Here is a 20185-nt window from a genome sequence, read left to right as displayed (position 1 = left end):
TTCTTCTGAAATTTGCCTTTCCTCATTCTCTGTTCACTTTTCCATTGGGATTGCTTTTGCTTACTTTTTAAAATTTATTTGAAAGGCAGAGAAAAAAATAAAAAGACAAACAAACGTCTCCCATCTGCCAGTTCACTCCCCAAAGAACCGCAACCACAGGGGCTTGCTCAGGCTGTCAGGAGCTTGGACTCAGTCTCCGTGTCCCACGTGGGTGGCAGGGAACCAGTTACCTGAGCAGTCACACGCTGCCTCCCAGAACGCACGTGAACAGGAAGCAGGAGAGCCAGGACTCGGGCCCACCCACTTTGATTTCGGTTGTAGGTGTCCCAAGCAGTAACTTAGCCACTAGGACAAATGCCCACTCTGGCTTTTTCTTATTGATTTGCAAGAGCTCCTTTTATATTATACATTTGAGTTTCTTTCTTTCTTTCTTTCTTTCTTTCTTTCTTTCTTTCTTTCTTTCTTTCTTTCTTTTATTATTATTATTTTTTTTTTTGGACAGGCAGAGTTAGACAGTGAGAGAGAGAGAGAGAGAGAGACAGAGACAGAGAGAAAGGTCTTCCTTCTGTTGGTTCACCCCCAAAATGGCTGCTACAGCCGGCGCGCTGTGCTGATCCGAAACCAGGATCCAGGTACTTCTCCTGGTCTCCCATGTGGGTGCAGGGCCCAAGCACTTGGGCCATCCTCCACTGCCTTCCTGGGCCACAGCAGAGAGCTGGACTGGAGGAGGAGCAACCAGGACAGGACCGGCGCCCCAACCAGGACTAGAACCCAGAGTGCCAGCGCCACAGGCGGAGGATTATCCTAGTGAGCCATGGCGCTGGTCTATTTTTATTTCTTTGAGAGAGAAGAAAGGAGATAGAAACACACACACACAATGTTCCAATCTGCTGGTTCACTCACCCAATGCCTGCCAACAGCCCCTAGCTGACCAGAAGAGAATCTAGGAGCCAAGAACTCAACCCAGGTCTCCCACATGGGTGGCAGGAACCTGTCCCTGCTGCCTCCCAGGATCCGCATTAGCAGGGAGCTGGAGTCAGGAGCCAGAGTCAGGAATCAAACTCAGGCACTCAGATGTGAGATACTGGCATTTTAATCACTAAGACAAATGCCCCCACCTACAGTTTATAATTAATCACCTTTGGTCTTAGATATTTCAAAATCTTCCTCTCATTTTGTCATTGTCTTGTTAACTTTGTCTATAGATCTTTTATGAGCAGAAATGCTTAATTTTTTCAAAATACTTATTTTGGAGCCAGTGCTGTGGTACAGCCGGTTAAGCCGTGGCCTGTAGTGCCGGCATCCCGTATGGGTTCCAGTTTGAGTCCCGGATGCTCTACATCTGATCCAGCTCCCTGCTAATGCACCTGGGAAAGCAGCAAATGGTCCGAGTCCCTGAGTCCCCGCAAGCACATGGGATACACAAGATGCTCCTGGCTCCTGACTGTGGTACAGCACAGCCCTGGCCATTGCAGCCATTTGGGGAGTGAACAACCAGTGGACAGAAGATTCTCTCTCTCTCCTCTCTGTAACTCTTTCAAGGAATAAATAAATCTTCTAAAAATTATTTTATGTATGTGAAAGGCAGTGTGAGAGGAAAGACAGAGAGGAGATCCTCCATCTGCTGGTTTATTCCCCACAGGGCCGCAATGGCTAGGGCAGGGCCATTGCCAGGAACCAAGCATTCCATCCAGGTCGCCCACATAGGTGGCAGGAGTCCACGTTCCTGAGCCACCATCTGCTGCTTCCCCGTGAGGATTAGCAAAGGAGCTGGATTGGAAGTGCAGCAGCCGGGACTCAGACTGGGGTTTCAGTATGGGATTCCAGTGTTGCAGGCTGCGGCTGAATCTGCTGCACCATAACACTGGCTCCAGAAATGCTTACCTTTGATGTAATCCAATTTGTTTTGGTTTTGCCTTAAATTTTGTATATTTTTCAAGAAGGCCTTTTCTACCTCTGGGTTACAGAGGCAACGTTCCAACACGTCCTTGTATTACATGTATGGCGTTAGCCTTCCATCAGTTAAGTCTAACACTTCTGGAGTACACCTGCACAAGCAGGGGTCTAGTTTTATTTTTCTTCCACAAACAACTGTCCTTAACAGCACTGAATAAACTCTTTTTTGCCTTGTTTCTTCTTTAAAAATATTGAGCTGCCAAATATCCCTAGTCTTTCTCCGAACGCCCTCCTCGTTGCATTGATCTTAGGCTGCATCAGTTTTTACCACTACAATTTTGTAGAATATCCTAATATTTGGTAGGGAAACCCTCTTTTCTTTTTTAGGTTTGTTTGTTGTTTGTGAACCTTTACTCTTCTATACAAACACTGAAGTTTGAGCTACTCAAAAAATCAAACTGGATTTTGATTGGGATCACCTGGCTTCCAGATTACACTGAGAAATTTCACTTTTAGAACATGTCATCTCATTGGAAGTATGGTATGCTTCTTAGATAATTTCCTATGCCTTTTTTAACATTCGGATGTTTTCTCCAAATGGGAATACAAGGGTATTTCCAAAAATTCATGGAAAATGGAATTAAATGATAAGCTTATTCTGGTGCAAAACATGTTCAAAATCCATGCATAGTTACTTCATAATACATATTTTTCACTGAAGACATGATATGCATGGATTACAATAGTTTTTGCACCAAAATAAACTTACTTTTAATTCCATTTTCAATGAATTTCTACACATTTCCTCATGTTTTGGTTAATTCTTTGATAAGTTTATAATGTTGCAGTTTTTTGGAAATGATACATTTTGGATTTGCACAGGCTGATCTTATACAGGCAACCTTGCCAACTCTCTTTATTACATTTTTAAAATAATTAATTTCTTTTAAAACATAACTTCCCTTTTTTCATTTATTTACTTTCATTTTATTTTAAAGAGAGACGGAAGAGCAATCTTCCATTTGCTGGTTACTCTCCAAATGCCTGCCAGGACTGGGACAGGCAGAGGCCAGAGGCCGAGAATCTAATTCAGGTCCCCCCCCCCCCCCCCCAGATGGCAGGGACCCAAGAACTTGAACCATCACCTGCTGCTTACCAAGGTGTGCATTAGCAGGAAGTGAGATCAGAAGCAGAGTAGCTGGGACTGAAACCAGGCACTCCAATTTGGGATGGGGGTGTCCCAACTGGCAACTTAACTGCTGTGCCACATACTCACTCCTGTACTGTTATTTTTTTAAAGATTTATTTATTTATTTTAAAGTCAGGGTTACACATAGAGAAGAAGGAGAGAGACGGAGGGAGGGAGAGGGAGAGAGTCTTCTGTCCACTGGGTCATTCCCCAGTTGGCCGCAATGGCTGGAACTGTGCCAATCCGAAGCCAGGAGCCAGGAGCTTCCTCTGGGTCTCCCACATGGGTGCAGGGGCCCAAGAACCGTTTTCCCAGGCCATAGCAGAGAGCTGGATCGGAAGTGGAGCAGACGAGACTCGAACTGGTGCCCATATGGGATGCCAGCACTGCAGGCAGCGGTTTTATCTACTACACCACAGTGGCGGCCCCTCCTTTTAATAGGAGTTTACTGAACGCTGAATGTCCAGGTAGGTGTCATGTGCGACAAAGACCCCACCTCTTTTCTTGCACTGTTACAGTTACCTTCTCACTGAGCTTTGGTCATAGAAGGAATGCATTTAATCTAACCATTTTCCACAAAATATGCTACTGCAGGCTTTTCTGTATGAACCATCACTGGGCTGAAGTATTCTATTAGTAGTTTGATATTTTTATTTTTCACAAATAGGAAACTTGTCCACATATTTTTCTACATCAATTGAGACCACTGTGACTTTTTTCCCACTTTTATCTATCACTGTCATAGATTTTCTGATGTTGAGTCATTCTGAGATTCCTCAGGTAAACTTCATTTGGTCATTTTTTTTTTTTTAAGATTTATTTAAAAGGCAGAGTTGGAGAGAAAGCAAAGGCAGAGAGAGATAGAGAGAGGTCTTCTGTCCCTTGATTCACTTCCCAAGTGTCTGCGAAGGCTGGAGCTGGGCCAATCCCAATACAGGAACCAGGAGCTTCTTCCAGGTCTCCCACACGGGTGCAGGGGCCCAAGGACTTGGGCCATCTTCTACTGCTTTCCCAGGCCATAGCAGAGAGCAGGATCAGAAGTGGAGCAGCCGGCACTGCGGGCGGTGGCTTTACCTGCTACATCACAGAGCTGGCCCCTGATCACGTTCTTAAAAACACACCACTGGGGACCAACATTATTGTGGAGCAGGAAAAGCTGCTGCCTGCAATGCCAGCATACCACATGGGTAATGGCTGGAGTCTCAGCTCCTCCACTTCCAATCCAGCTCCCTGCTCATGGCCTGGCAAAGCAGCAGAACATGGCCCAAGTGTTCGGGCCCTGGCACCCACATGGGAGATGAAGTTTCAGGCCCTGCCATTGTGGCCATCCAGGGCCAGGAATGGGGAGCGAACCAGCTGTTGAAAGATCTCTCTTGGGGCTGGCACTGTGGCAAAACGGGTAAAGCCACCACCTGCAATGCTGGCATCCCATATGGGCGCTGGTTCGAGTCCTGGCTGCTCCACTTCCAATCCGGGTCTCTGCTATGGCCCGGGAAAGCAGTAGAAGATGGCCCAAGTCCTTGGGCCCCTGCACCTGCATGGGAGACCCAGAAGAAGCTCCTGGCTCCAGGCTTCGCATCAATGCAGCTCTGGCCATTGTGCCATTTGGGGAGTGAGCCAGAGGATGAAAGACCTTTCTCTCTGTCTCTCTGCCTCTCTTTCTCTCCCTGTGTAACTCTGACTTTCAAGTAAATAAATAAAATATTTTTTAAAAAAAGACTTCTCTAACTATTTAAAATAAATAAATAAATCTTAAAAATGCAAAAAACACAGCATTCTATCTTTAACTATAAAAATACAAGCTTAAGAAAAATGGAAGAGCCAGTGCAATGGTGTAGTAGGTTAAGCCTTTGCTTGTAGTTCGAGTCCCAGCTGCTCCACTTCCAACTCAGCTCCCTGCTAATGACCTAGGAAAGCAGTGGAAAATGGCCCACGTACTTGGGCCCCTGCACCCATGTGGGAGACCTGGAAGAAACTCCCAGCTCTTGACTTCAGATCGGCCCAGCTCTGGCCATCGTAGCCATTTGGAGAGTGAACCAGCGGATGGAAGATCTGTCTCCCTCCCTCTCTCTAATTCTGCTTCTCAAATTAAAAAAAAAAAAAAGAAAAGAAAAGAAAAAAAAAGAAAAATGGAGTTTTTCTTATCTGTTTTGGAATCAAAATTACCTTACATTTTTATTTCATTTTGTGAGTTATTAATATGGCCACCTTGGCTCTGTCGGTCCATTTTGTTAGCTTGGTAACAGCTCTGATATAATTCACAGATCATGTAAATCATCCCCTTGAAGTACACAATTCAGTGTTTCCTAGTATACTCAGAACTGCACAACCCTCAATTTTAGACCCCCTCTATCACCGCCACAAGAAAACCTGTACACTGTAGCTGTACCCCCAAGCCTGGGCAGCCACTAGTATGTTTTTTCCCTACAGATTTGGCTTTCTGGCCGTTTCATAGGAATGGGATCATACAATATGTGGTCCTCCACTCAGCAGGCTTCCAAGAGCCCTCCACGTTGCAGCAGGTATCTGCAGTACATTCCATTCTATGGCTGAAGACTACTCCACGAAATGGATACACCACGTTTTGTTTATTCATTCTTCTACTGGTGAACAGCTGGATCACGTCCACCGCTGGGCTATGACGGGTAATGCTGCTATGAACATTCATGGTTACAGGAGTGGCACTGCCGGGTCTCATGACAACTGTTTAACGGGGACTGCCAGTCTGTTCCCCAAAGCTGCAGCACCATTTTACTTTTCCATCAGCAGCTGTGAAGGCTGATTTATCCAACTCTCCGTCAACCCTCACCTTGTGGATAACAGCCATCCTAGTGGGTATGAAGCAGTCTCTCACTGCAGTTTTGTGTTTTTTTTGTTTTGTTTTGTTTTGTTTTGTTTTTTTTGACAGGCAGAGTTAGACAGTGAGAGAGAGAGACAGAGAGAAAGGTCTTCCTTTTTTGTTGGTTCACCCCCCAAATGGCCGCTGTACCACGCTGATCCAAAGCCAGGAGCCAGGTGCTTCTCCTGGTCTCCCATGCGGGTGCAGGGCCCAAGCACTTGGGCCATCCTCCACTGCACTCCCAGGCCACAGCAGAGAGCTGGACTGGAGGAGGAGCAACCGGGACAGAATCCGGTGCCCCAACTGGGACTGGAACGCAGGGTGCCAGTGCCACAGGCGTTGGATTAGCCTAGTGAGCTGCGGCGCCGGCCTCTCACTGTAGTTTTGCTTTGCATTTCTCTGATGATGAATTACACTGAGAACTTCTCTTGTGCTTACTGGCTAACAGTATATTGCCTTTGGAGAAATGTCTGCTCACACCCTCTGATCATTTTAATGGGTTGTCTTTAGAATTCTTTACAAGCTCCTTGTATCAAGTTTGTATATGATTTGCACATATTTTCTACCATCCTAGGGGTTAGTGTACCTTTTATCTTCCTTGTTTTTATTTTTATTTTTATTTATTTTTGACAGGCAGAGTTAGACAGTGAGAGAGAGACAAAGAGAAAAGTCATCCTTCCGTTGGTTCACCCACAAATGGCCACTATGGCTAGCGCGCTGCGCTAATCAAAAGCCAGGAGCCAGGTGCTTATCCTGGTCTCCCATGCGGGTGCAGGGCCCAAGCACTTGGGCCATCCTCCACTGCACTCCCGGGCCACAGCAGAGAGCTGGACTGGAGGAGGAGCAACCGGGACAGGACTGGCGCCCCAACTGGGACTAGAACCTGGAGTGCCGGCGCCACAGGCGGTGGATTAGCCTAGTGAGCCACAGTGCCAGCCTGTTTTTATTTTTTTAAGATTTTCTTTTTTATTTGAAAGGCATAATTACAGAGAGAGAGGGAGAGTAGGAGAGGGAGAACTGTCGATCTGTTGGTTCACTCACTCAAATGGCCATAACAGCTGGGGCTGGGCCAGACTGAAGCCAGGAGCTTCTTCCCGGTCGCATACGTGGGTGCAGAAGCCCAAGCACTTGGGCTGTCTTCTGTTGTTTTCCCAGGCCATTAACAGGGAGCTGGATCAGAAATGGAGCAACGAAGACTCGAATTGGCACCCATTTGGGATGCTGGTGTGGCAGGTAGCTGCTTTACCCACTATGCCACAATGCCAGCCCCGTTCCTTTTATGTTTTTAACTCCCTAAGTGAATACAGTTTTATGTGAACTTAAAAAAATTGTGTATGAACGTCTCTTTTAATTGGCTAGTTTCATCTATGGCCAAATGAATTGGGTAACTTATCAGTTTATCTTTTTCTCTGAACAATTCCCTCCTGATATCCTGTCTTGTTTTGAACTCAATATTCCATGGTTGCTCGGCAAAGCTGCTACCTTGCTACCGAGCTGGGATGGTGTGCTTATTTCTGGTATCTCTTGTCTTCCTTGATTTACCTCCTCAATTTTGTGGAGCACATCTTCCAGGAGCCTTTGAAAACAGTGGTATGGAAAGTCAAGATTGAGATCTTGCGTGTCTGCAAATGTTTTTACCTTCTCACTTGAATACAGTTTCTGGACACTAATAAGTACAGATCGGAAAAGCAAGTATTTCTTAAAACCCAAATCTGTTTACTTCCTGGGTTTAGCTAGTGAGCGTTTAGTTAGTAATGCAACAAGGCAATGTACATTTGGTGAGGGCTATCTCAAAAAACTAGTCGCAATCTATTAGCTTCCTGTTTGGAGGGAGTGATTTTGGAAGGTCAGGAAGGGTCCTCAGAGCCTGAAAGCACTAATCCACCACCTCTGGTCATCCAGACTCGGTAAGAAATCTAAGGCTCATACTGGTCTTGTTCGAGTGACCGTTCTCTCCCCTGTGCCTAGGCGTGGGTCTTTTTCATTCATCACACTTGACACTAGGGCCTTGTGATCCAAGGTTGAAGCTATGGAATAGCCTTTTCTATTAATTACTTTCAATAATCCACTCCCCCACTGTTCTTCTGACTTTTTTCACTTTCTAAAACTGTTAGTCTATTATTTAGTTTCCTGTATCTTCTGTGGCTTTTGTCTTTTTTCTCTGTTTCATTCAAGTCCTACTCTTAGGGATATTACCTCACTGGTACTTCCAACCATATTAAATCATTTTTACTATTTAATATTTTCAACTTTTAAAAGCTCTATTGTCTCAATAACTCCAATTTCATCTCCTATTGTTCTATGAACGCAATTTCTTGAGAAATCTTCTTAATTCGTTTTTTTCAGCATGTGTCACATCCTAACAATCTCAAAAAGCATAATTTTGGGGGCCAGTGCTGTGGCACAGCAAGTTAAACCTGCACCTGCAGTGCCAGCATCCTTTATGGGTGCTGGTTCCAGTCCTGGCAGCGGGACTTCCGATCCAGCTCCCTGCTAATGGCCTGAGAAAAGAAGCAGAAGATGGCCCAAGTGCTTGACCTGGAAGAAGCTCCTGGCTCCTGGCTCCTGGCTCTGGCCTGGCCCAGCCCTAGTTGTTGCGGCCATTTGGGGAGTGAACCAGCAGACTGAAGATGTCTCTCTCTCTCTCTCAACTGCCTTTCAAATAAAGAAATCCTTTTTTTTTTTTAAAGAAAAACATGGTTTTTTAATGTTAATACAGTGCTCCACAAAACATGCAAATATGCCAAGAGCTTTAAGCAGTCAGAGGCATCCTCAGACCTGTGTTTCCAACGTTCAGCCCAGAAGCAGCAGGAAAGAAGGGTGGAAGTGGACAAGAGCCCAAGTCTCCCAACAAGATGAGAGATGATGAGTCTGCTCTAAGGCAGCAGTGGGGCCAAGGCAGAGCAGCTGGCGGAGCTGAGGAGGTGGAATGCACAGGGCTCAGGAACGACTGGGTAAGAGAAAAGAGAGGAGCAAAGTCCAGAATTATCCTCAGGTTTATGTTTTGGATAATGGCAAAAATAGTTGAATTTCTTCAAAGAGGAATTATGTATTTTGAATATGTTAAAGAGTGAGTTACCTACTATACCATCTGAGTTAAGCTTTGCCATAGTCTAAATGTCAAGCAGAAAAATAAATTTTTCCCTCTAGATCAGTCTCAAGGATAATTCATTGCTTAACATTTAAAGAAAAATGTAAGAGATTCTAAAGAAACATTTATGGTGTTACAACAATATTTCTAATATCTACAAAAATATTTTTTTATCTTCAACAGTAAGAAAAGATATCAAACTTTAAAGAGATCAACTCTTTTATTAAGATTCTTTACAGATATTTTTTGAAGGATGAAAAAATCAGCAATAAACAAGTTCAAGTTTAAAATTATGGAAGAAAATTTTATCACAAATTATTAAAAGAATATTTTGTAACAAAAATAATCTTTTGCTAGTATATTTATTATTGCCTTTTATTTTTTGTCTCAAAATGAATTTTATAAGATAATTTCCTTTTCATCAGCAAAACACTTACTGATCAAAGTAAAGATGAAAACATTTTATCAACTATATTTTTCTCATTTTAGATGTCTACCATTTTCTTTAAAAGATTAAGGCTATTTAAATTCATTAGAATATTTACATTTAAATACTCCAACATAATATATTACATGTATTAAGCAATTAGAAGTTGTTCAAATTAACATTTGGTTTTATAAGCAATGACAGTAATTTAAAATGTAAAAAAATGAGCTTAAAAAATGCCCAAACTATCTGTTTTATTTTCACTAGCTACCTGCTTCTGAAATATCCTCGTCGGAGTTATGTCTTTTTTAACATTTACTAACTCAATTGATGGTTTTAAAAATGAAGAATGTCATTTCATTTAACCTGATTTTTTTTACTCAACTGGTGGCTTTAAAATATTTTTAGAATAGGTGAACACCTGAATTAAACCATTCTTAACATGTGTCCAGGACTGTTTGGTAACTGGCTTATTTTTACAGATAAGCCTTAACAGGTCTTCTAGAGGAAGTAAGCCAAAAGAATTACTTGACACTACGAGACCTACCACGTGAACTCTCAATGTCACTGCTTTTTCCTTCTCTTGTAAGAATCGCTACTGTGAACGCGCACTCGCTGGTGCACAGAAGACGCGATTTTCAGGCTGTCTTTCTTCGCAAGGGTCTTCTCTACAGCTGCAGGTTTCCAGAGTAACAACTGTGCATCTTCTCCCCCAGTCAGCAAGGAGTCATCATGCACACTCCAGCAAAAAGATCGGACTGTGGCCGCATGCCCTCCCTGTAGAGTGGACACATGCGTCAGTCCTGACGTGGTGCAGCTCATCAAGTGAATCCTGCCTGTGTTCGTTCCTCCGACAACAAACAATCTGTCCATCTTTTCATGATAGAAGCCACCAATCAAGTAGTCCAAGCTACCTTCTTTGATGTCAATGTTCTCTCTGACATCCTGGATGCTCAAACGTGTAATGGGTTCATCAGTCTCCAAATGATTAAGGTCCCACCAGCAAAACCCTTCATCGTGTGTCATGCAGTAAATCTGTTTGTAGTCTCTCCCCGACCAACCAATAGAGCTTACTGATGAAACTGAGTTGCAGGTTGCGACCAGGGCATCCTCTTCATTATCAACGCTGATATCAAATACATTTACCAGGCCATCAGTCGAACCTGAGACTACTAGGTGGGGGTTGCTGGGGTGGAAGCAGACCTGAGTGATGTCGTCACTGTGTGTCTCTGAATATGCACCCAGTGGGTCTTTAGTGGTAGACAAGTCTTGAGGATTAATCCTCGCATCCCAAAAGACCAACAAAGCATCATCATCGACTTTCTCTGTGCCAGCACAAATGACATGATCATCGCAGCTGACGTCAAAACTGATGAAAACATTGGAAGGGTAACCCTTGAACAGTTGAACTGGTTTCTCACTGGCTAGGCGAGCATCCCAACACTTTACAGTGCCATCAGTACATGATGAATACACACTATTACAGGAATTTGCAAATTTGACTCCATTAAGAAGTCCGGGATAGCCACTAAATTCTCGTAGAACATTTAACCTTTCTTTGTCATATATTCTGATTGATCCACTGGAACACAAAACAGCAACCAAGCTTCCCTCTTCTGCATGGACGGTCTTCGACGTGTCCACGCCAAGCAGGTAGGTGGGCTCTTCAGTTTCTGAGGAACGTTTAACAATGCGTAGATTGGCAAGATGCTCCTCAATCTTCTCCATATCAGCAGGAGCATCCCAGGGCAACAAAACTCTAATAAAAATACAAACATTTTAATTAAACTTATGCCTCCTTCACCAAAACTGCAATTCAATCATGATTTACTTTCTTTGGGGGTGGGTATGGTGGCGTAGCGGGTTAAGCCACCACCTGGGACAGCCCCTACTCATATATCAGAGACCCTGGTTCAAGTCCAGGCTACTCTGCTTTTGATACAGCCTCCTATTAACGCGGTCCTGGGGAGGCAGCAGGTGATGGCTCAAGTAGCTGGTTACCGCCAGCCAGGTGAGAGGCCTGGAGGAAGTTCAGGACTCCCAGCTTGTCTGGCTGCCTGTCGCAGCCCTTTAGGGAATGAAACCAGTGAATGGAACATCTCTTTCTCTGTGCCGCCCTGCCTTACAAGTAAACTAAAAAATAAACTTAATTTCCTTTGAGGGCTAGCACAAAAGAACAGAAATAAAACTTAGTATTTTAGTAATTTCCCTACCACGCTGTAACTAAAATTCACTTGTCTTCTAATTCAGCCACTTTTTAATGTTGAATTTACCATATATATTCTATGCTAGTACGAGAATTAGATAACATATATGAGTACCTTTAAAAGTTTATAGAAAATGTAACTAAAAGATAAATTTATTTTTCTGCAAAAAGTTTTGAAATCCATGCAGTTTTCTTCTCCCCACTGGACCCTGTATGCATGGATTTAACAATTTTTTTGCACCACAAGAAATCTACCCTTTAATTCCATTTTCCATGTACTTCCTGAGGTACCTTTGTACATATACCATTTAGTGCTTCCTTTTAGCTCAAACCCAGGCCCTGGTACTAACCACAGGCACTGACAAGGACTCAGAATCGCCTCCCAGATCTGGGCCCCAGCTGCCTTATACAGCTTTAGAATTTAATCATGGATGTGTAGGCCAAAAAATACTTCCCCAAAGATGCCCATGCCTTAATCCCTGGAACCTGTGAATATGGCAAGTCACGTGGCAAGGGGGAATTGAGGTTGCAGATGGAATTAAGGTTGCTAATCAGCCTTATTTAAGGCTGACCTTAAAATAGGGGGATTATCCTCCAGATTATCTGGGTAGGTCCACTGTAATCACAAATGTTTTTAAAAGTAGAAGAGGGAGGCAGAAGAGGGACAGAGGGAGATGTTACTGTGAAAGGTAGGCACAGGGAGCCACAGTGCTGCTAATTTTCAAGATGAGAGTCATAAACCAAGAAATCCAGGTGGCCTTCAGAAACTGGGAAAGGAAAGGCAACCCCCTTCAGAGCCTCCAAATGGCCAAGCAGCCCTGGGGATACCTTAAACTGAGCCCATATTGGACGGTCATATTGGACGTTCTGACCTCCATAACTGTAAGATAACAAACGCCTGCAGTTTCAAGCTACTAAACTGGTGGCAATTTGTTACTAAGACAACAGGAAACTGAAAACATGAAGGTTTTCAGTACAGAATCCTGGAGATGTGCTTCTAAGGCAGGAGCTGCTTGCAGATGGTCGAGCTGGGACTTGAACCTAGGTATTCTGGCTTCAGGGACTGCGTCTTCATGGTGGATTCAATGCCAGGGAAATACGCGTCCCTAGTGACATCATCACAAGTTTTTCTATTGTGCTTTTCACCAGTGAAATCACGTTTTCTTTTTTTAAAGATTTATTTATTTATTTGAAAGGCAGAGAAGAGAGAGAGAGAGAGAGAGAGGAAGTCTTCCATCCGCTGGTTCACTCCCCAAATGGCTGCAATGTTCAGAGCTGGAATGATCTGAAGCCAGGAGCCAGGAGCTTCTTCTGGGTCTCCCACGTGGGTGCAGGAGCCCAAGGACTTGGGCCATCTTCTACTGCTTTTCCAGGCCACAGCAGAGAGCTGGATTGGAAGTGGAGCAGCGGGGACTCGAACCAGCACCCATATGGGATGCCAGCACTGCAGGCGGCAGCTTTACCCACTATGCCACAGTGCTGGCCCCATGTTTTGGCTTTTTGATAGTAACCATTCTAACTGCAGTGAAATGATATTTCATCTGGGTTTTGATTTGCTTTTCCCAGATGATTAGTGATTTTGAACATATTCTTTTTTTAGAAATCAGAAGTTTCCTTTTAAAAATTTTCTTTAAATTTATTTCTTCTTTTAAGAAATGTCTATTTAGCCACACTCTATTCTTGTATTTAAAAAAAAGTCTTTTCTTTCTTTGGATATCATTAAGGAATCAAGATTTTTAAAAACTGTGTAATGGGGGCCATTTCTGTGGCACAGCAGGTTAAACCTCCACCTGCGGCGTCAGCGTCCCATACGGGCACCAGTTCTAATCTTGGCTGCTCCTCTTGCAATCCAGCTCTCTGATATAATCTGGAAAACCAGTAGAAGATGAATCAAATGCTTGGGCCCCTGTACCAGCGTGGGAGACCTAGAAGAGGTTCCTGGCTCCTGGCTCCTGGCTCCTGGCCTCTGGCTTCGGATCAGCTCAGCTCTGGCCATTGAAGCCATTTGGGGAATGAACCAGCTGATGAAGACCTTTCTCTGTGTCTCTCACTCTCACTGTCTGTAACTCAACTCTCAAAAACACAAATCTTTAAAAATTAAAAAAAAAGTAGTGTTATGGTGCCTATTTCCCTGCCGGACTAATGTTCTTTATACTTTTTGTTTGTTGAACTCTTTATTTAATGGAGCCAACAAGCCTTTGACTGTAACATAAGTTTAAAATGTTATTTCAAAAAAACAATAAAGTATTTTAAAAAAAACTGTGTTATAATCCATCACTTTTTTTTTTTTTTTTTTTTTTTTTTTTTTTTTTTGACAGGCAGAGTGGACAGAGAGAGAGAGAGAGACAGAGAGAAAGGTCTTCCTTTTGCCGTTGGTTCACCCTCCAATGGCCGCCGCGGCCGGTGCGCTGCCCACTGCGCTGATTCGAAGCCAGGAGCCAGGTGCTTCTCCTGGTCTCCCATGGGGTGCAGGACCCAAGCACTTGGGCCATCCTCCACTGCACTCCCGGGCCATAGCAGAGAGCTGGCCTGGAAGAGGGGCAACTGGGACAGAATCCGGCGCCCCGACCGGGACTAGAATCTGGTGTGCTGGCGCCGCAAGGCGGAGGATTAGCCTATTGAGCCACGGCGCCGGCCACTTTGTTCTTTTTGATGTTCAAATTTTCCCAACTTGGTCACTGAGTAACACTGCAAGCCAGTTTCTATTTCCTTTTGATATCACTGCATTAACCTGTAAGCCCTACACAGAAAATCCCTCTGAAAGAACCGAATAAGTCTAAAAGTGGTACTTCCAAAAATTAAAAATATTTAACTATGAAACACTTTAAATGTACAAAGAGGTGTGGAAGACTGTATGCAGACACCCAAATATGTACCACCCAGATTTGACAGATGCTAACATTTTACCACATTTGCTTCAGTTTTTTAATTTAAAGAAGTAAACATTACAACCAAAACTTTACTCCTGTGAGATTAAGCATTTATAAAATGTCATCACATTGATATGTATCATTTTGCAATTTGTTCTTTTCACTCCGTGCAATTTTTGGAAATCCCTATTCCGTTAAACTTATTACCTCTTTCTTGTTATTAATAAATGGCTGTTGAATAAATGAATACATAATTGACTCGACTTTCATATCAAAAGCTGAACGGCTGTAGGAGAAAACAAAACAGACCCAGAAGGACATGGCGCGTGTCTGTGTGTCTGCAGGGCCTTCTGCCATGGACATTAATAAAGGCCCTCTCTCTAACAGTATCTTAAAGCACACGAAGGAAATAGTGAAACAAATGTATTTGTGAAGAAAACATTTAAAATAATCTTTTGCCACAAGCTATTCAAATATATCCTAAAATGTGTATTTAGCTTAAAATGTGCTGCCTATACTGGAAGGAAGACACCTCTCAAATCCCAGATGAAACAACTGCCTGTTCTCCTGCACTAGGTCAAGTATGCACATGCCACTATAAAAGAAACAGGTCTAGGGGCAGACACTGGTGGCAGGCTAAGCCACAACCTCGGAGGCCCAGTGACTGGTTCAATTCCTAGCACTTCTGCTTCCAGTCCAGATTCCGGATTGCATTCCGAGATAATAATGCAGCTCCGCCACTGTGGCACAGCAGGTAAAGCTGCTGCCTGCAGCGCCGGCATCCCATATGGGCGCCAGTTCAAGTCCCGGCTGCTCCACTTGCCATCCAGCTCTCTGCCATGGCCTGGGAAAGCAGAAGATGGCCCAAGTCCTTGGGCCCCTGCACCCACGTGGGAGACCTGGCTGGAGGAAGCTCCTGGCTTCGGATCAGCGCAGCTCCTGCCGTTGTGGCCAATTGGGAAGTGAACTAGCAGATGGAAGACCTTTCTCTCTCTCTCTGCCTCTCTTTCTCTCTCTGTGTGTAACTCTGACTTTCAAATAAATAAATCAATCTTTTTTTTAAAAAAAAAAGAGAGAGAGATAATAATGCATCCTGAGAGGCAGCAGATGATGGTTCAGGTGCATGGGTCCCTGCTACTGACATGGGAGACCTGTATGCAGCTCCTGGCTTCTGACTTTGAACTGGCCCAGCATGGCTGTTGTTGGCATCTGGGGAGTGAACCAGTGGATGGAAGATTCTCTCTCTTCTCTCTGCCTTTAAAGCAGCTGAAAATAAACATTTTGAATAACCACAAAAGAAACAAGTCTTCACTACTACTCCATACTGATCTCTGCATACGAGAGGTCTGACTGATGCCAAACCTCAAAAGCCTGATGTGGCTTTTAAGCCACCAGTGACTTACAGGACTGCTGCGCCCAAGCAGGAGAGCAGCACTGCCCTCTTCCCTGTGTGCTGGCTGGACAGCCTGGCTCCCAGCTCCCAGCGGAACACTCTCCTGCAAAGCTTCAGTTCTGGGGCCTGGGTGGGGAGGCAGGCGGAGTGTGTCCCAGATGGATCCTTATAGCAAACTAACACTTCAGAACTAAGTGACTACCACAACCAAAGGCTGGCCACATGGCACTCTGTTTATATGCAATGTCCTTCAAAAAACAAAACCAACATAGGAACACTTCAAAAAGAAGAAAAAGGAGGAAGAGAGATATCAGAGATAAATTAGGTGTATCTCACAATCCTTTCAAACCACAGAATTTATATTTGTCCACAAATAGTAAGACAGCTTAATTTCTTAAGAGGAACTATGAAAATCCTCAACCTGTGTTTTCATACATTATTATGCAAGTGAGTCCTGCTTGAAATATAGCCTTCTATCGATTCATTTTATAGTCTTCAAATTCTACTTATCTATTAATTATTTGAAAGGCCAAAAGACAGAGATTGAGATCTCTCATTTGCTGATTCATTTTCCAAATGCCTGTGTGGGGAGCAACTCAGACTAGACTGTTACTCGAATTAAGACTTATTCTATGCATCTGCTCTCCCACAATATGGTGCTGGGAGAGGAGGAAACAGCTTCTACACAGCTGCCTCCAGTTCAACCAATAAACAGCAGGACCTGCTCCTGATTGCAGGAGAGCAGCGTACTCGGCGTGTGGGTAGCAGAGTTGGGATTGGTGGAAGAGGACTATAAAGGAGGAGAGAGACAACATGCACCAGGAACATCTATCTGAAGGAACACCTGAGCAGCCCCTGAGAGAGCCGGCCGGCGGTGTGCCGCTCCCCCGCGGAAGTGGGGAAAGTGGCAGGGGGGCCCGCCCTTCCACGGAGGTGGAAGGGACAGTAGCCAACCCGGGAAGAACCAGCAGCAAACCCGGGGAGGGCCGAGCAGACAAGAGAACAGCGCAGGGTTCTGTGTCGTTCCTCCACGAAGAGGGGGAGCGACATGCCTGCAACATTTAGGGCTGAGCAAAATTTTATTCCATTTCAAACACAGAGAGACAGACATCTCTTTTCTATTTGTTTACTCCATAAATGCCCAAAATAGTGGGGACTGGGCCAGGTTAGGCTGAAGTCAGGACCCAGGAACTCAATCCAGACCGCCCATGCCAGTGGCAGGGACTCAGCTTCTTCAGCCATCACCTGCTGCCTCCCAGGGTGTGCATCAGCAGGAAGCTGGAAAACAGAGTGGAGCTGAACTCAAACCCAAGTACTCCTGTTGTGGCTGCAGGTGTCCCAGGTGGTGGCTAAACGGCTGTGCCTAATGCCCACCCAGGGTCTCTCCTTCCCTCCCACCACACTCTTACAGCTGACCTCAATCATGTTCATGTTCTCAAGTGACATCCATCAGTCAATGATCCCATCTCTGTGTCTACAAATTCACAGTTCCACCTGTCTGCTGGCCACTCTCCTCTATCCAAAATAAAACTGATCATTTTATGTCCCCCTCTCCCCAGAACCTTCCCCTTAAAAAACAAAAACAAAGGCTGGCACCACGGCTCACTAGGCTAATCCTCCGCCTGAGGTGCCAGCGCCCCGGGTTCTAGTCCCGGTTGGGGCGCTGGTTCTGTCCCGGTTGCTCCTCCTCCAGTCCAGCTCTCTGCTCTGCCCCGGGAGTGCAGTGGAGGATGGCCCAAGTGCTTGGGCCCTGCACCCGCCTGGGAGACCAGGAGGAAGCACCTGGCTCTTAGCTTCGGATCAGCGCAGCGTGCCGGCCGTAGCGGCCATTTGGGGAGTGAACCAACGGAAGGAAGACCTTTCTCTCTGTCTCTCTCTCTCTCACTGTCTTAACTCTGCCTGTAAAAAAACAAACAAACAAACAAACAAACAAAAACTTATACTTCCCGATTTTCTCCACTTTAGTCAATGGTACCTGGCTACCCAAGGCAGAAACCCTCTCACACACAGGCTACTCATCCATTCAAATCTCCAATTCCCCCATTTGGGCTACAGGCTCCTTAGAAGTATTATGTTAAACCTACTTCCATAGATTAAAATTATATTGATAATTTCATATGGTTCAACCTAACAAAAACATATGAAGAGAAAAATAAGATTAAACATTTTTTTTCAGTTTCTGTTAAATGCATAAAAGAATGATTAGTTAGGGGCTGACATTGTGGCACAACAGGTCAAGCCACCAACTGCAATGCCACCACTCCAAATGGGCGTTGGAGTGGCTGCTCCACTTCCGATGCAGCTCCCTGCTGAGGTGCCTGGGAAAGAAGATGGTCCCCAGTCCTTGGGCCCCTGCACCCATGTGCGAGACCCAGATAAAGTTCATGGTTTTGGCCTGGCTCAGCGCTGGCCATTGCAGTCATCTGGGGAGTGAGCCAACAGGTGGAAGATCTCTCTTTCTCTCTCTAACTCTGCCTTTCAAATAAATAAAATAAATCTTTAAAAACAAACAAACAAAAAACCAGGAAGGCTCAGAGGAAGGAAACTGCCTTTCCAGTCACATACAGGTGAAGCCCCGAGCCCTTAGCCTTCCTGTCACTGAAGTGAGATGTGAAGGAGAGATCAGATTAAGAGAAAGGTTAGCACAGTCTAAAACCGAGACTGTCTGCTTGGCTAAAAAGAATTTTTCTTCATTAAAAATAAACTGCTTGCCCTTGAGTCAGAGGATGGAGCAGGCAACCATAACCAATATCCACAGGTGTGTCTACCTTCACTACCTTCGTAACAATCATTACCATCAGAAAGCCAGCCACCTGGTTCACGTGGACAGTCAGCTGAACCCCAGCAGTGCCCTGGCCCTGGGCCACAACGTAAAGGGACACAGAAGTCTCCTGTCTGAATGCGGTGCACTTGCTGGAAGACGCTCAGAAAGACACCACCGTGCACACCCGGGGGTGGGGGTGGGGGGGACTACAAGTGAGGTCAAACCTCCACTTCCCGATCAGCTGCCAGCCTGCAGCACCACAGCAGGGTGAGAAACGCTGCCTCATCTCCCATCAACCATCAGTCCTAACTGGTTCACTGCTTGGAACAAAATCACTACGTCTCAGTCTGAACCCCTCTTGTAGTTTTTACTTTAGTAATAATTAAATTATTTCTTTCCCAATCAAGGTTTATTTCATTTTATCTCCTGTTAAAATAAACCCAATAGAATGTTCTTCCTTTTATACAAAGGACATCGTAATTGCAGGGAGCAGCCACTTAGCATTACTTACGTCTCAACTGGCTCAGCCTGAATATGAAATTCCAAGGAGAGCCCAGCTTAAATAATCCCATAGGAGAAGAAGTAGGATTTTTTTAAAACAGGTACAAAAAATTTATTATACCTATTGAGAAACTACTGATTACAAAAGGTATGGTACTGAAAGTCTTCAGCACATTACTTTTGTATGAAATAAAAAATGAGCAGTATCCTTAGAAGTAGATGTATTTCTATTTTCAGGCATGAATGTTCATTATAATTCAAAGACCTGACAGGATAAGCACCATTTACTGTTACATTTTTAATATCGGAGAGTAACAGCACATTTGAAGTATATGTTGGATAAATGACTAATTTTCTTCTGAAACGATGTATCAGCTGTGGGTCAGAAAATCTTAATCCCCACAGCTAGAACGTAATATTGCTCACTGCACCATAAAGAACCAGCTGCGATGATTAAGACAGTAAGAATACAGCAAGGGCCCCAAGTGTGGGGAGGTTAACATCGGCATCCCACATCAGAGCACCACTTCCCATCCAGCTCCCCGCTAATGCACCCGGGGAAGCTGCAGGAGACGGCCCAAGTGCTTGGGCCCCTGGCACTCACGTGGGAGACCCAGATGGAGTTTCGGGCTCCTGGCTTCAGCCTGGCCCCTCTCTCACTTTCTCTATGTCACTCTTTCAAATAAAACAAATCTTTTTTTTTTTTTTTTTAAGTATAATTAATCCTCAGAGAAGAAAGTAAACATGACGCATTCAATGAGTGGTAGGCTATGTGCTAAAAACTTAAAACACGTTTTTTTTTTTTTTAACTTAAAAAAAGTTTTAAAATTTATTTTCATTTCATTTGAAAGTCAGAAAGACAGAGACAGAGTAAGATCCTCCATCTGCTGATTTTCTCCCCAAATGCCTGCAACAGCCAGGGTTGGGCCAGGTTAAAGAGGAGCCTGAAACTCAAACCAGGTCTTCCTCAGAGGTGGCAAGGACCAAGAACTTGAGACATCAGCTGGTG

General features: G+C 44.5%; 1 protein-coding gene across 9 annotated transcripts in view; it reads right to left on the bottom strand.

The window, feature by feature from the left end:
• Window positions 1-20185, bottom strand: part of WDR89 (WD repeat domain 89) — a 127327-nt gene that overhangs the window by 66668 nt on the left and 40474 nt on the right. For 4 of the 9 annotated variants that reach the window (XM_051826414.2, XM_051826415.2, XM_051826417.2 and 1 more), the window contains one exon: window positions 9217-11201. In XM_051826414.2, coding sequence (XP_051682374.2) covers window positions 10007-11201 — 1195 coding nt within the window. In that variant the 3' untranslated portion in view covers window positions 9217-10006. Of the gene's footprint in view, window positions 1-1567; window positions 8875-9216; window positions 11202-20185 lie in introns of those variants that run through there. The other 5 variants (XR_011384836.1, XR_011384834.1, XM_051826418.2 and 2 more) reach the window with 4 other exon arrangements.

Source organism: Oryctolagus cuniculus, chromosome 20 (genome assembly GCF_964237555.1).
Source record: "Oryctolagus cuniculus chromosome 20, mOryCun1.1, whole genome shotgun sequence".
NCBI lineage: Eukaryota > Metazoa > Chordata > Mammalia > Lagomorpha > Leporidae > Oryctolagus > Oryctolagus cuniculus.
Note: the sequence above shows the minus strand (reverse complement) of the source record. Positions and strands in the feature narration are given on the sequence as shown.